The 15,648-nt window shown below is 42.1% G+C and overlaps 1 protein-coding gene across 1 annotated transcript in view; it reads left to right on the top strand.

Annotated features, from left to right (window-relative positions):
* RHOF (ras homolog family member F, filopodia associated) overlaps nt 1-15,299 on the top strand; it is a 55,844-nt gene extending 40,545 nt beyond the window's left edge. Inside the window, exons 3-5 of the mRNA XM_063456988.1 lie at nt 11,044-11,153; nt 11,515-11,649; nt 14,852-15,299. Of these exons, the coding sequence (XP_063313058.1) occupies nt 11,044-11,153; nt 11,515-11,649; nt 14,852-15,019 (413 nt within the window). The 3' untranslated portion in view covers nt 15,020-15,299. The remainder of the gene's footprint in view (nt 1-11,043; nt 11,154-11,514; nt 11,650-14,851) is intronic.
* Nucleotides 15,300-15,648: the final 349 nt, after the last annotated feature.

Here is a 15,648-nt window from a genome sequence, read left to right as displayed (position 1 = left end):
TTTTATAATAAATTATAATGTACCTGTGCACTATCCAAAATCCCTATACACATTGAAACAGGAGATTTTTCCAATGTGCCATTCCAATGTCCATTAAAGCCAGTCAAGGCAAGGTTTGGGATAGAAGCAACAGGATATTCAGTGCTTGTCCAGGATTGGTACAGTCTAAAGGGCAGTTAAGTCACCAAATCCGGGGTCCCTCTTGTCCCTGTCAGGGTACCTGCGGTCTCTACCTCTACCTTAGCTGTTCCTCCATCCAGACGGCCTGATGGCTCCCTTTCCCACGGTCTATCCGGTCATGCAAGGCCGGCCGCGAGGGAGTGACTGCCTTTTACAGCATCTAGGCAGGAAGTTGTCATCAGGACACTCCTCCGGAACGACCTGTCACTCAATTGCTGCAGGACCAATCAGGACTCCTCGGAGGCGTGGTTACTGCTCTGAACAGGGTATTTAACAGAGCTTCTTTCATTAGCTCATTGCCCTGTCGTGGTTCTAGCTTGTTCTAGTCACTCAGTGCTTGTGTATTCTATTATCCCTTTTTGTTTTGACCCGGCTTGTTTTCCTTACTCTGCTTATCTCTGTTACCCTCGACCTCGGCTTGTCTTTGACTATTCTCTACTGTACTACTTACGTTAGTCCGGCCATTCTAAGGTCCGGTATACGTATCTGGCTACTGTTTGTACTCTGCGTGTTGGATCCCTGTCCCGATCCTGACATTACGACAGGGCCAATGGATCCTGCGAGTACAAACAGTCAGCTTGCCTCTCCTGATCCTAGGTTTGAAGCCATGGATCACAGAATGGATCAGATGGCGCTTGCGCTACAGGCTCTATTATCTCGTGCCAATAACCCACCAGAGGAGATACGTAATACCCCTGTTTCTCCTGTCGGTTCAGGTCTAGAGGTAGCCACAGTGGGTGCTTCTTCTCGCATTACCCCCCCCAGTACGCTATGGTGGGGTTCCTGAGAAGTGTCGTGGTTTCTTAAACCAAATTAGTATCCATTTTGAATTGCAACCTCGCTCTTATCCTACAGATAGGGCAAAGGTAGGATTTATCATCACCCTACTTATTGAGAAAGCTCTGAGATGGGCCAACCCATTATGGGAGAACGATAACCCATTAGTTTATAACTATAACGCCTTTGTAGCTGCTTTTAGAAGAACATTTGACCCTCCAGGTAGAAAGGTTAATGCAGCCAGATTACTGTTGCGTCTGAGACAGGAGAACCGAACACTGGTGGATTATGCACTAGAGTTCAGGTCTCTGGCGTCAGAGGTCAAGTGGAATGAGCAGGCGTATATGGATGTATTTTTGAATGGCTTATCTGAAGTAATCCTTGATGAGGTTGCTACCAGAGAACTCCCTGAGAATTTAGAGGATTTAATTTCGTTCATCTCTCGTATAGATGAACGTTTAAGAGAGAGACAGAACACTCGAGAGAGGAACCGGAGACCTTCTTTTAGGTTAGCCCCCGCTTTTCCAAGTCCTGACTCCACGGTATCTTTGCTTCCTAAACCTATGCAGATAGGGTATACCCGCCTCTCTGAGGAGGAAAGACAGTACAGGAGAAGAGAGGGTTTGTGTATGTATTGTGGAGCTAAGGGTCATTTACTCTCGAACTGTTCTAACCGCCCGGGAAACGCTCGCACCTAAGTCTCTCTAGAGGACAGGCCTTGGGTGTTTCTATTTTGTCCTCTACTCCTAATTATAAAGATCACAGGCTTCTGCTACCAGTTTCCTTAACTTGCGGGAGGGAAGTAGTAAGGGCTATGGCTTTGATAGATTCCGGTGCTGCTGAGAATTTTATCGACCAAGCCTTTGCTAGTAAAAACAATTTCCCATCCCAGCTAAGGGAGACACCCTTGGCCGTTGAGGCCATAGATGGTAGACCACTACTAGACCCTGTTATCTTTCGTGAGACCATACCCATTGAGTTAAATGTTGGTATCCTACACGTGGAGAATTTATCTCTTCTGCTCATTTCGTCTCCTTCCGTTCCCATAGTTCTGGGGTACCCATGGTTGAAAGAACATAACCCTATTATTGATTGGGAGTTAGGGGAGATACTCTCGTGGGGCCAGGGCTGCCAGGATCGGTGTTTGTGCAAGGTTTCTCCATTAGCTAATATTAACATACAGGAGAATCCTACTCAGTCCACAGAAAGACAAATACCAGACCTTTACCTAGACTTAAGGGCAGTGTTTGACAAGAAGAATGCCGATTCTTTGCCGCCACACAGGTCATTTGACTGTAAAATTAAGCTTCTACCTGGGACTATGCCTCCGAGGGGCCATGTATATCCTTTGTCTGTTCAGGAAAACTCGGTTCTAGAGGAGTATATTCAGGAGAATTTAGAAAAGGGATTCATCAGGAGGTCTTCTTCTCCGGCCGGGGCAGGGTTCTTTTTCATTAAGAAGAAGGATGGCACACTGAGACCTTGTATCGATTACCGAGGCTTGAATAAAATAGCTGTCAGAAATGCCTATCCTATCCCACTGATTACCGAGTTATTTGATCGTCTTAAGGGCTCCAAAATCTTCACCAAGTTAGATCTCAGAGGGGCTTACAATTTGGTGAGAATCCAGCAAGGTCACGAGTGGATGACGGCATTCAATACTCGGTATGGCCATTACGAATACACTGTTATGCCATTTGGACTATGCAATGCTCCTGCAGTATTTCAAGAGTTGATTAATGAGGTACTTAGGGAGTTTCAGCATGATTGTGTTATTGTTTACCTGGACGACATACTAATACACTCTAAGGAGATTGAGACTCACCATAGACAGGTCAGAAAGGTGTTACACAAACTTCTGCAACATGGTCTATACTGCAAATTGGAAAAGTGCAGTTTTGATCAGTCTCAGGTAGACTTTCTTGGGTACGTGATTTCTGGGGAAGGTTTTAAAATGGATCCTGGTAAACTCCAATCTATTTTAGACTGGCCTTTGCCTAAAGGACTCAAAGCTATCCAAAGGTTTATTGGTTTTTCCAACTACTATAGGCGCTTCATTAAGGGTTACTCCTCTATCATTGCGCCTATTACCAATATGACCAAACAAGGGGCTGATACTAAGTTCTGGTCTGAGGAAGCTCTTGGTGCTTTTAAGACTCTCAAGGAACTTTTTGCCTCAGCTCCCATTCTAGTTCATCCTGATACGACTCTGCCTTTCTTGCTCGAGGTCGATGCTTCTGAGACAGGAGTTGGGGCTGTTCTGTCTCAAAGGTTAGGGGTGGATAAACCGTTACACCCTTGTGGTTTCTTCTCTAAAAAATTTTCTGGGCCTGAGAGCAGATATGACATCGGGGAGAGGGAACTGTTAGCGGTCATTAAGGCTTTAAAGGAGTGGAGACATTTATTGGAAGGGACACTACACCCTGTTACTATCCTAACGGATCATAAGAACTTGTCTTATATTGGGGAGGCTAAGCGCTTGTCCGCCAGGCAGGCTCGCTGGGCTTTGTTCCTCACTCACTTTAATTATGTACTTACGTATAGACCTGGTTCTAAGAACTCTAAAGCCGATGCTTTGTCTCGTCAATATGAACCATCCACTATAACTGAACCACTTCTGTCCTCCATAGTTCCTAAGGGGAATATCATCGCGAACACGAATCTCAGGATTCACTCTCCATTGCTTTCTGAGATCATGAAGTTTCAGCATTTGGCACCCAAACAGACTCCTGGGGATCGACACTTCGTTCCTGCCGCTCTCCAACTGGAGGTGCTACGCTGTCTCCATAACAGCAAGGTGGCTGGGCATCCTGGCATCCGCAAGACTTATGCGCTGGTCTCTAAAGATTTTTGGTGGCCTGACTTACGCAAGGATATTAAAGAATTCATCGGGGCATGTGAAGTTTGTACCAAGACCAAGCTACCCCATTCGCTTCCATGCGGATTTCTGCACCCTTTAGAGGTTCCTGAAAAGCCTTGGTCCTGCCTGGCAATGGACTTCATTGTTGATTTGCCTATCTCTAAAAAGCAGACTGTCATCCTCACTGTGGTAGACAGATTTACTAAAATGGCTCACTTCATTCCCTTACCTAAACTCCCATCTTCGCCCGAATTAGCGGAGATATTCGCCAGGGAGATTTTCCGTTTGCATGGGATACCTTCCCAAATTGTCTCTGACAGAGGCTCCCAATTTGTTTCCCGTTTTTGGAGATCATTCTGCTCCCAACTAGGCATCAAATTGAATTTCTCCTCTGCCTATCATCCTCAGTCCAATGGAGCTGCTGAACGCACTAACCAAAAAGTTGAACAATATTTACGTTGTTTCGTTTCAGAACACCAGGACGATTGGGTCGGTTTGATTCCTTGGGCGGAGTTTGCACATAACAATCTCATTTGTGATTCTACGCATTCTAGCCCTTTTTTCTTGAATTATGGCTTTCATCCTTCCATCCTTCCTTCGGAGTCTTCTTCTCAAGGGATACCGTCGGTGGATGTTCATGTTGCCAATTTAAGAGAGTTGTGGGATCAAACTCGACAAATTCTTTTGCACAATTCTACGCTGGTTAAAAAACACGCTGACAAACGTAGAGGGGCAGCACCGGTGTTTGTTCCAGGCGATAGAGTATGGTTAAGTACTAGAAACATTCGGTTAAAAGTGCCGTCCATGAAGTTTGCTCCTCGATATATTGGACCTTACAGGGTACTGTCTCAAATTAACCCAGTTGCGTATCGTTTAGCGTTGCCTAATGCCTTACGCATTCCTAATTAATTTCATGTTTCCTTGCTAAAACCATTAATATGTAACAGGTTCTCCTCCACGATCGCCCCTCCCCGCTCAGTTCAGGTGGAGGGTCAGGAGGAGTATGAGGTCAATTCCATCGTTGATTCTCGAATCTCCCGGGGGAAACTGCAATATCTGGTCGATTGGAAGGGTTATGGTCCTGAGGAGAGAAGTTGGGTACCTCAGGAGGAGGTGCATGCTCCCCGTCTCCGCAGGGCGTTTCACTCTCGATTCCCTTCTCGCCCTGGTGTATTCCGCCCGGTGGGCGTATCTGAGAGGGGGGGGTACTGTCAGGGTACCTGCGGTCTCTACCTCCGAAAGAGGTAGAGACTTAGCTGTTCCTCCATCCAGACGGCCTGATGGCTCCCTTTCCCACGGTCTATCCGGTCATGCAAGGCCGGCCGCGAGGGAGTGACTGCCTTTTACAGCATCTAGGCAGGAAGTTGTCATCAGGACACTCCTCCGGAACGACCTGTCACTCAATTGCTGCAGGACCAATCAGGACGCCTCGGAGGCGTGGTTACTGCTCTGAACAGGGTATTTAACAGAGCTTCTTTCATTAGCTCATTGCCCTGTCGTGGTTCTAGCTTGTTCTAGTCACTCAGTGCTTGTGTATTCTATTATCCCTTTTGGTTTTGACCCGGCTTGTTTTCCTTACTCTGCTTATCTCTGTTACCCTCGACCTCGGCTTGTCTTTGACCATTCTATACTGTACTACTTACGTTAGTCCGGCCATTCTAAGGTCCGGTATACGTATCTGGCTACTGTTTGTACTCTGCGTGTTGGATCCCTGTCCCGATCCTGACAGTCCCGTAGAGAAGCAAAAACAGAGAAGGAGGTGCAGCGCCTGGAATGTCCTTGGTGTGTGTGTGATATATATATATATATATATATATATATATATATATATATATATATATATATATATATATTCCATAAAAAAGATGAGAAATAGGAAACTGATAGTGAAGTACGTAAAAAATACAGTAAGGTGAGGGAAAATAAAATGATATGCACTCACACTTTTTATAAGAGCTTAGCTGCAGCTCCAACTTAGACGCTTGGGCGGAATAGTCCCTGCCTGAGGATATGGTAGAGTACAGACGCTATAGAAGGTTCTTGTGGATGCAGATGTACTATAGAGTGGCTCCACAAGTATGGCTCCACAAGGTGGTATTATCCCCACCAAGGATATGGGGTACAGGAACCCAGCAGCAAACGGGTCCAATAAAAAAGTACTTTTTATTGATAAACAATAAATGATAAAAAAAATAAAATGGTGTAAAAGCACTATATAAACAATATTTAAATACACTTAACACGTTTCACCATACAATGGCTTTTTCATACTACTAATACTTGGTAAGTGTCATTTTGCCTCCATGACAGTCTGAAAACCTGAACATGGATTTAAGAGTGCTGAAAATTATTCCTTTTTGATTGTTGTCCCTTCCTCATTGATTACATGACATAGGTACTGCATTAAAAAAAGGAATGCAGATTGATTGATTGTTGTCCATTGGATTTTCTCAGTGTACATGTGCTTTTTCATTATTCCTCGGGACTGTGAGCACAGTTAACTTTCTATATAATACATTGACCACCATCCTTCTAACCATCCCCTTCATGTTACTGCAATTTCAATTATTCAGACCTGTGTTTGTAAGAAGTACTTTGACGAGGTGATGGGAACAAATATAATTACTGTCTTATTCACAAATCTTTCCACAATGGGCTACAAAGAAAACTTGGAAAGACTTTGTGTGATTTTTGCAGATGTTTGTTTCTGTTGGCAATATGTATAAATGATATGTGTAAATGTGTATTTTAACACAAATGATATATTGGTGGTTCTCATAATTATCATGAGGTTACATTATTGTGGAGAGTTAATTGAAATTCCAACACAATTAATATGAGTATTTCATAAAGATTTTTGTGTTTACTTGGAACATGTCTATACGGCAATAGCTGTGGGGTGCAAAATAAAAAGTATAGTCCCGTGTGCTGGGGGGTTCGGGAGTCTCTATGCAACACTTATCCTGACCCCCCCCAAGCCGTGCGAACGCTGGAGCCCTTGTCTGGTCCTTCTGTCGATTCCAGGACATGGTGCTGCATTGAAATCTCCTCCCATGAGGAGGAAATCGTGTTTCCTAGACTGGACCAAGGGGAGGAGTGACATGAAAAATTGAGGGTCATATCAGTTTGGTGCATAAATGTTCAGGAGATGGTATGTGCGGTATGTGTGTTTCTTCTATAAAGGCTATATCAGCCTTTTGCCTCTTCCCTGTGTAAGAGCCTCGGTTTTCGGTGGTTATTCAGACCTTTAGCATTGAGACAATTATTTGTGTCTTGGGGCCTGGAGCAAGAGGATCGGGCTTGGCGAATCCTTGTAATCGGGGTACAGGTCACCATGGTAGGGCCTGTGATAATATTCCATATTAATTAAGAATGATCACTATTGAGCAAATCAAACTATTATAGATGGTCAAGATGGCGCTGGTACACAGTACTGAAAATGTTAATAACCACAAAACTCAGTCATGCATAGCTTTTTAGATAGTTATGAGAACAGAGCTAGCTTTTTAGATAGTTATGAGAAAAGAGATAAAAACCGCACAGATCTGGCAAAACGTTGTGGGACTGAAAGTCTGGCCAACTGTAAGGTCCCATCCAACGCTTTTGCAAGGTTTTTGCTGGGCTGCACTGATAAGATTTGGTGAAAAAAGTACAGAATATTCACCCCATTGATTATTAATAACTTATGAAAAGACGAGATAATTTGGCACTCATTGGAGTAATACGGATGAGTATTGCTGGTTAAGCTGATTTCCCAGTCCTTCCAGCCTGACTGCCAGAAGTTCTCTCAGTCAAGTGCAGCAAGTCTCTCTTATGGTGATGTATTATTGAGCTGTTTTTATTAAGCTGTTTCTTTGAGTTGTTTCTTTAAGCTGAATTTTAAGCTGAATGATTATTAATGAAGTCTTTGTTAGTCAAAGTTTGTATTGATTATTTACAAGTACTTGATGTTTTTTTTTCCCTTGCTCAAATACTCTATTCACTCATCCCGAATAGGGTTTTGGTGCCCACCAATAATTTTAAAAGGGTAATTGATTATTGCTTTTTGATATTGTCGCTCCATGAATTTAATGATTAGGCACAACAGGGCCACATGGGCAGAGGGGGCGTATGTGCGCCCCCCCCAGTGTGGCACCCCCAGCTGTTGGGTTGAAGTGGGGTGCGCCGTGGAGGGCAGAGTGCCAGCCAATTGGTAACGGAGCCCAGGGGAACTGTGCGGGTGGAGGGGGGTCAAAACAGGGAATCTCTATTTGGCCAGCCACCCACACCCCCAGGGTCCCCAGCCCACCCAAAGCCCCATAGGAGCTATCCGGAAAGGATCCCCATACTTTTAATGTAAACTTCACTTGGCTCCAAAGAAGTATGTCCAGCCGGATCAGCCCTCCTCAGTGTCATCTTCACCCATTTGGCGCCATTCTCTAGGCAGACTGGATGGGCTGAATGGTTCTTATCTGCCGTCACATTCTATGTTTCTGTTTCTAGGCAAATGTTGGATGGTGTAGGACTTGAGGTCTGGGAGCTTGAAACTTTCTGGTGGCTCGATGTGTAGTGCCTCCAGGAACTTGGAGAGTGGTGTTGTGGGCAGCATTACCACCGTCTTTCCTCTGTAGAAGGCCATGATTTTGAAGGGCTTATTCCTCCTTAGCAAATCCACCAGAGGCCGCCAATCCCTATGTCTCCGCAGGGTGGTATGGCAGATATCCAGGTATAATTGGCCAACACTGTCTTGGATGCGTAGCTCGGAGTGCCTCACACCCCGCAAAACAGCTGCTTTAGTTTCAAAGTAATGGAACCTTTAGGCTGCTCACCCTCATCCCGCTGGAGCCCCATCACTCTGTGGATTCTATCAATTTCCCATCTGGCGTCGCAGAAGTCTGGGGCCAGGTGGAGAATATTTCAGCGGGACCGGTTGGAGAGGTCTTCCACCGCGATCTCTTGCTTCGAAATCCGACGTAACAGATCCAAGGAGCAGTCAGCCAGGTGGTTATGAGCCGTTACCAGTCTCCTCTCCTTTAGCTCAGCCGTCCGCTGTCCCATCGATCGGACCTCTGCTTTTATCTCCCTGGTGCTTTGGGAGATCACATGGGTGAGGTATGTCTTGAGGTCGCCCATGTGGCATAGGAATGCGCAGGAGCGAGTCGTCTAGGCCGGCATCTCTGGCTGGGGAGGAGTACTCTCCGTCGCGGGCGCCATCTTGCGAGCCCTGTCGAGGCTTACTACCCGGAGCGAAAAGGGCCGTCACTGACTCCTCCTTTGATTTGTTTTCTTTTTGGGGGGTTTTAGTAGCCACCTAGTTGGCGTTTGTTGTGGGATGACTCTGTGTCTGGATGAGCATGCTGGGTCGCGGACTGTAGTGGATTACGGGTGCTTGGAGCAGAGCCACAGAATCAAGCCACCATTCAGCTCGACGTCCAAGCCACGGCCCCTTTAATCCCCTTTTTAACTACCAAAGTCAAAAGGCAAATGGTTTATGTTGTGTGCCTCATTGGTAGACACAGGGATATTTGCAGCTAGTAGAAGCTGCAATGAAGGACGATGAGTGACTGGGACTATTAATTACAACCGTATTTAGGACAGAAATCAGTTATCTTAGTCTGAATATCCAGCAGATTACCTTTCATAAGTGGGTGTTAAATAGAGGCGCACTGTAAACCAATAATAATTCTTGGCTTGTTCAATTGCCGGATGGTAATGTAGTTCAAAACCTGTGGACATATACTTGTCTGAAAGTGTTTACGGTCATAAAAAAAAAATAGGTAAATATACTGCTTTTACAATAAGACAGCTATCCGGAAAATGTATATTGTAACATTTTATGCATTGCAAGAAACTATTTTCTTGCAATAAGTAGAGTACACACACTGTACTGTTTTTACTGTTTTCATCAAGCCGTGGTTAATTGTAAGGCGCAATGCCGAATTGCAGAAAAAAATAACATTTCGACCCCGAGAAGGGCAGGGATTACCATGTTTGTAATGTGTATCATTTGCGAATAGTTATTGGCTGTCAGTAAGTATTTGAACATTCTTCTGGTTCCCAAAAAGTTAACTTTTTTTTTTCCCCCCCTCTCTATTCACTTCACTAACTACTTGGTATTCTTAATGTTATGTTTAGGAAAAAAGCACTGCTTAAAATTCCGGTCCACCTCTCGCTGTGGACAGGAACAGCGTGCACCTCTGTTATAATTATCTCCTCGACAAGAGGTTGGTGAGGGTGAAATAAGCAGTGTAAATGTTTTCATTATTATTATTATTATTGCCATTTATATAGCGCCAACAGATTCCACCGCGCTTTACAATATTATTATAGGGGGGATTTAACTATAAATAGGACAATTACAAGAAAACTTACAGGAACAATAGGTTGAAGAGGACAATGTTCAAATGACCTCATAGTCTATATGTTTTTATTGACTGTGCTGAACACTGGGTTGTTTGTTTCTGCTGAAGAAAATGTTTCTGGTTTTGTCTGAAGATCTTTGTTTTGCAACTCAGACACTTGTTTGTGTGGTGTTGAAGTACATTGCAACAACTGAATTAACTCAAATATAACTTTTTGGGGGGCTAATGTTTTGGTGTCCCTCTCTGTTTGAGAACATATACTGTTTATGTGAACTTCTAAAGGGATAGTTGAGCATTTTAATGGCACCTGTATTCTGCAGGTTAGTATGTTTTAATTATTTTATATGGATTGCTCCTCTTTTGCATATTGATCAGTTAAACTACATTCCATGTAAAAAAAATAGAATATAGAAACATAGAATGACAGATGAGAACCATTCGGCCCATCTAGTCTGCCCAATTTTCTTAATACTTTCATTAGTGCCAGGAGACTGAATTTTCTTTCTGTATTGGAACAGAATTATACGTCTCAAATTATTACCATTGACCTCGCTGCACATGGGGTGGAAGATGGAGTCACTCATCAGACCCATACCTAGTATTATGTATGCCTTTATAGTGCCCCAGTACAGAGCTTCGTATCGTGCTGCTCTCTGCTACAGCCCTGAACATGTTTTAGGAACACTCAGAGCACCATAATCAGAACAGTGTGTTCTGGTTATTGTGGCAGAAATGCCCCCCCTAGTGTAAGTGGTCAAACTGTTTTAGAATGGTTTGACTTCTTAACTAGAGCGCTGCTTCCTGCCTCTAAGCGAACCAAAAGCTCTCTGCCTGATTTGCATGTGGTGATGTTTGTTCTAATTTTGCTTTTGCAAAATGTTACAGGACAGGAAGATTATGATCGTTTACGCCCACTTTCCTATCAAGACGTGAATCTGGTTTTAATTTGCTACGATGTTACAAGCCCCACCAGTTTTGACAATGTTTTAATAAAGGTAAGATTTTGTTCTATGTGTGTGTCCATATTGTTTTTTTATTTACAGAGTTTTCATGTTGTTATCACAATAATATAATTATTATCGATAAAACCGTTTTGCTTTTTCAGGATATATTTTATCTATACAATTACATTTCCAAACTCTTGAATCCGGCTCCTGACCACTCTTGTAGCTGACTAAACCAAAAACATGATAGACCTTTAAAAAAAAAATAAAAAAATATATATGAAAGTTCATATTCAATACATATACCTATACAATGTAAATATGTATGTATATATTTGTTTGTATTTATAAAACAAACCTAGGAGGCTTCTGTGAACAACCCCCCACACATATTCCTTTTCTGTTTCTGTAGTGGTATCCAGAAGTGAATCACTTCTGCCGAGGAGTTCCCATAATCCTTATTGGCTGCAAGACAGATCTGCGTAAGGACAAGGAACGGCTGCGTAAGCTGAAAACATCTCAGCAGGAACCAATTACATATAATCAGGTAGAAACATATGCAATTCTAATTAATGATTCCTAAACCCAAGAGCAGGTCAGTTCAACAACATGTGGCCTGGGTAATCCCTAGGCTGGTTATGGTGACAGAAGTGTCCTGGTCATTACAAGACGAAAAACTACCACAACAAGAGAACAGTCTTAAATTAGAGGGGCAAAGGTTTAAAAAATACCAGGAAGTATTGCTTTACTGAGAGGGTAGTGGATGCATGGAATAGCCTTCCAGCTGAAGTGGTAGAGGTTAACACAGTGAGGGAGTTTAAGCATGTGTGGGATAGGCATAAGGCTATCCTAACTATAAGATAAGGCCAGGGACTAATGAAAGTATTTAGAAAATTTAAGACTATGTCCTCTTGTTGTGGTAGTTTTTCGTCTTTTAAATATAGTCTCCTCCTTTACTGTGTTGATTCCCTTTATGTATTTAAATGTTTCTATCATATCCCCCCTGTCTTGTCTTTCCTCCAAGCTATACATGTTCAGATCCTTTAACCTTTTAGACTCTAAAAGCTAGCTGAGCATCATGGGAAATGTAGTCCAGAAACAATTTATGGTGTCATGGTTAGCCATCACTGCGTTAGGGGGACAAGTTTGATTAACTGATTGTAATGAGCCATTTGTAATGTAACAAATTATCGAGTCATCAAACTATAAAAGAAAACTAAACCTTTGTTATTAAATGACGTGTCAAAATGAGAAGATCTGTTTCATAATTGGAAGCTGTAAGGATCTTGTTTCACAGAAAGGGTAGCCAAACCCTTCTCACTGATGGCATGAAAAAATGCAAACTATTCATAGGTCTGGCTATAAAACTAGTCCAAAGCTCACACAGCAGTTGACATTTTACAGCCCTAAGTGGATGAAAAGTTTTCTTAGGCGCATATTCACATAGCATTAAAACATGTACTTAATTATGCAAATACTATATTCTGCACTGTGCTAAAGCATAATGCCAAAACACATGGCGTGAGCCTGCATTCAATTAGACAACTATTTGAGATTCCAGTATTGTATATAATTGTGTTCTCTTGACTTTGGTAAATTGCCTTCTAACTAATCATTGTAAGCTAAATAAAATGTTAGGCAGATTATTGTGGTGCAAAAAACTAAGGACACTACTAGGATAGGGGTCCTAGGGGTTGTGCTGTAGGGGCATTAATTAGGGACTAACCCAAAGAACAAACAAATGGTGAACCAATTACCCCAAACAGGAGTATTAAAAAAGGTCCAAACACAAAAGCTTGTTATATTTTATTAAGCATTTCACTTGAACACTGGCAAAATATACAGTGAAAGAAAAACTTTAAAACAGTAGGCAAGCTTAAGAGAAAATTAATAGTCTAAAAAAAACACACTATTCCACTGTATATAAAGTTCCTCCTTTATGTACTGAGGTTTAAATGTATGCACACAGAGGGATCATTATAGAAAGGAACCCAAATCCCTATAAGACTGGAGTCACATTGAGTTCTTTGTTGGTGGGGAAAAAAAGTGTAAACAAATGTACTATCTAACGGACTCCTCCTTAATATAATAACAGATTACAAAAGAGAGACCTGGTTCCCTTCGAGAAAAGAAACGCATAAAGATAGTAATTTAAAGGGACACTCCTGGCACCCAGACCACTTCAGCTAATTGAAGTGGTCTGGGTGCTGTGTCCCTTGTGCACCTAGTGCTGCAATGTAAAACATTGCTGTTACAGAGAACTGCAATATTTACATTGCAGCACAAAGTCTGCCTTCAATGGCTGTCTACTAGACAGCCACTGGGGGCGCTTCCGGAATCGTAACAGACTTTTGGTCCGTTATCTGACACTGGACGTCCTCACGCTCTGCTACAGCGTCAGATTTTTACCAATAGGAAAGCATTGATTCAATGCGTTCCTATGGGGAGGTCTAATGCGCGCGTGGCATTTGCTGCGCATGCTCAGAACGCAGGACGTCGAAAGGGGGCGGAGCTTCGACCCAGCGCTGAGGGATATCTGCGCTGGGATCAGGTAAGTAAGGGTTATTAACCCTTTACTTACTGGCGAGGTGGGGGGAACGAGGGAGGCAGAGGAATCGGTGGTGCCAGGATTCCCTTTTTAAAGTATCCCTTTAATCTGTAACTCCAAGAGTTGATGCAATGTAATGAGACTGTTAAGATTATTTGTGTGACAACCATGACTGCCACAGAATAATGTTATTGTGCCACATGGTTATAATAAACTAAGAACAAGTACTTTGTAGATGCAGACACTGAATAATTATTACGGTACATCAGTTGCACTATTAGCAAAAGGAATTCAAACTAGTTTTGTTCTTTTCATGTAATATAAATATTTTAAATAGAAGACTTTTTATATTTGGAGAGAGAATTTTGACTGGGAGCTGGGGACTCCCATGGTCTCTGTCAAACTATTTGGGGGAAAGCTTTGAAAATTGAAGAATATTGCCCACAGCCTCCTGGCATCAGAAACCACACCATAAACTGTAGTGATTAATGTTTTGGAGTTTCTCTTTAAAGTAGCTAATTGAGGGACGGGGCCTGGCCATCAAACTGAATGGATGCCATCCTATGCAGCTCCAGCATGAGAGCATACAATATGCCCAATATACTTCTTTACAGGGCCTGTGTTGTGTACTCTCCTTCAGTGTATTTCATGATTAGGAGATACTCTCTCTTTGTTCAAAATTTCCTGCCACACTGTTGAGCACTCAGGTTTTTCCCATGGACTACTTGCAATCATAACAGGGACTCCTGAATGTATTTAGAATTAGCGGGTAGACCCAGTGTCACTTTTACCTGTCTGCATGGCATGTTTTAGTACAGCATTCTTACCTGCAGTATGTTTTTTTTGAAAAGCAAAGTTTGTTTCATGCATTATATACATATGTACGTGCTTGCCTAAATTATTATATATCCAATAATATGTATTTCACAACAAAACTGTATTGAACATACAAAGCTAATTAAATTAAATCTGCACACAAAAAAAAAATTTTTTTATAAAAATACAAGTAGCAGGAAATTCTGCTCTTTTCACTACATTTCTATTACAAAGAAGAATTAAAAAAAATGAATTTAAATTTACAAACGGTGAGCTAAGGGTGTCTTGGAATTCCTTGCTCATGTCAGATTTTATTGGGTAGTAATTATTTTGTATATATTATGTATGTATTGTTACCTATAATAATTATCTGGTTTTCTTGCAGGGTGAAGCAATCTGTAAAAATATCCAGGCTGTGGAGTACCTTGAATGCTCTGCCAAGTTTCAGGAGAATGTAGATAATGTATTTAGAGAAGCCACTTTAATTGCACTGAACAGTATGAAAAAGGAAGAGAAACTAAAGAGGAGACAGAAGAAATGTCTTCTTCTCTGAAGATGTCCATGTTGATTGCTTGATTTCTCTCCACACTGGCACAAACTTGGATATCTTAATATTTTATATTTAACTATCTGGACTGTTTTACTGTAAATATTTTTTTATTATTATTGTAAGAAATTAGGAACATTCTTGTTTTATCTTGTATATTAAGTCAGAATAATGTATTCAATCCGAAAAGGGAATATGGTTTGTCAAGGACATTCCAAATCTGGTACACAGTCCACATCATATGAAGATAGAATCGCTTTTGTGTGGACTGTGTGTGGGGTTTGTTTTGTTTTGTTTTGTTTTGTTTTGTTTTGGGTGGGGGGGGGGGGGGAGGAGAATATACATGCTTCAAAGTGAGCATTTCATCTTAACGTTTAACTGCCAGTTACTTATGACAGTTTTGAGCTGCTAATCATGTTCCTGCATTTTGTTTTGTTTGAGGAAATAGTTGCACTCTGTGTCTTGGAGATGGAACTGTGAAAATAAAGTGGCTGCTCTGTCAGGTGGGCACATTCTTATTTCCAAAAAACAAACATACAAACAAATATTCTGCAGCACCTTGTTAAAAATATCAAGGACCTTTCCACTGTTCCACTATATGAAATTGCTTGTGAAAGGTCCTGATAACACTGACA

This window comes from Pelobates fuscus, chromosome 5 (assembly GCF_036172605.1).
Source record: "Pelobates fuscus isolate aPelFus1 chromosome 5, aPelFus1.pri, whole genome shotgun sequence".
NCBI classification, from domain to species: Eukaryota; Metazoa; Chordata; class Amphibia; order Anura; family Pelobatidae; genus Pelobates; species Pelobates fuscus.
This window is presented reverse-complemented; position numbering and strand designations above follow the sequence as displayed.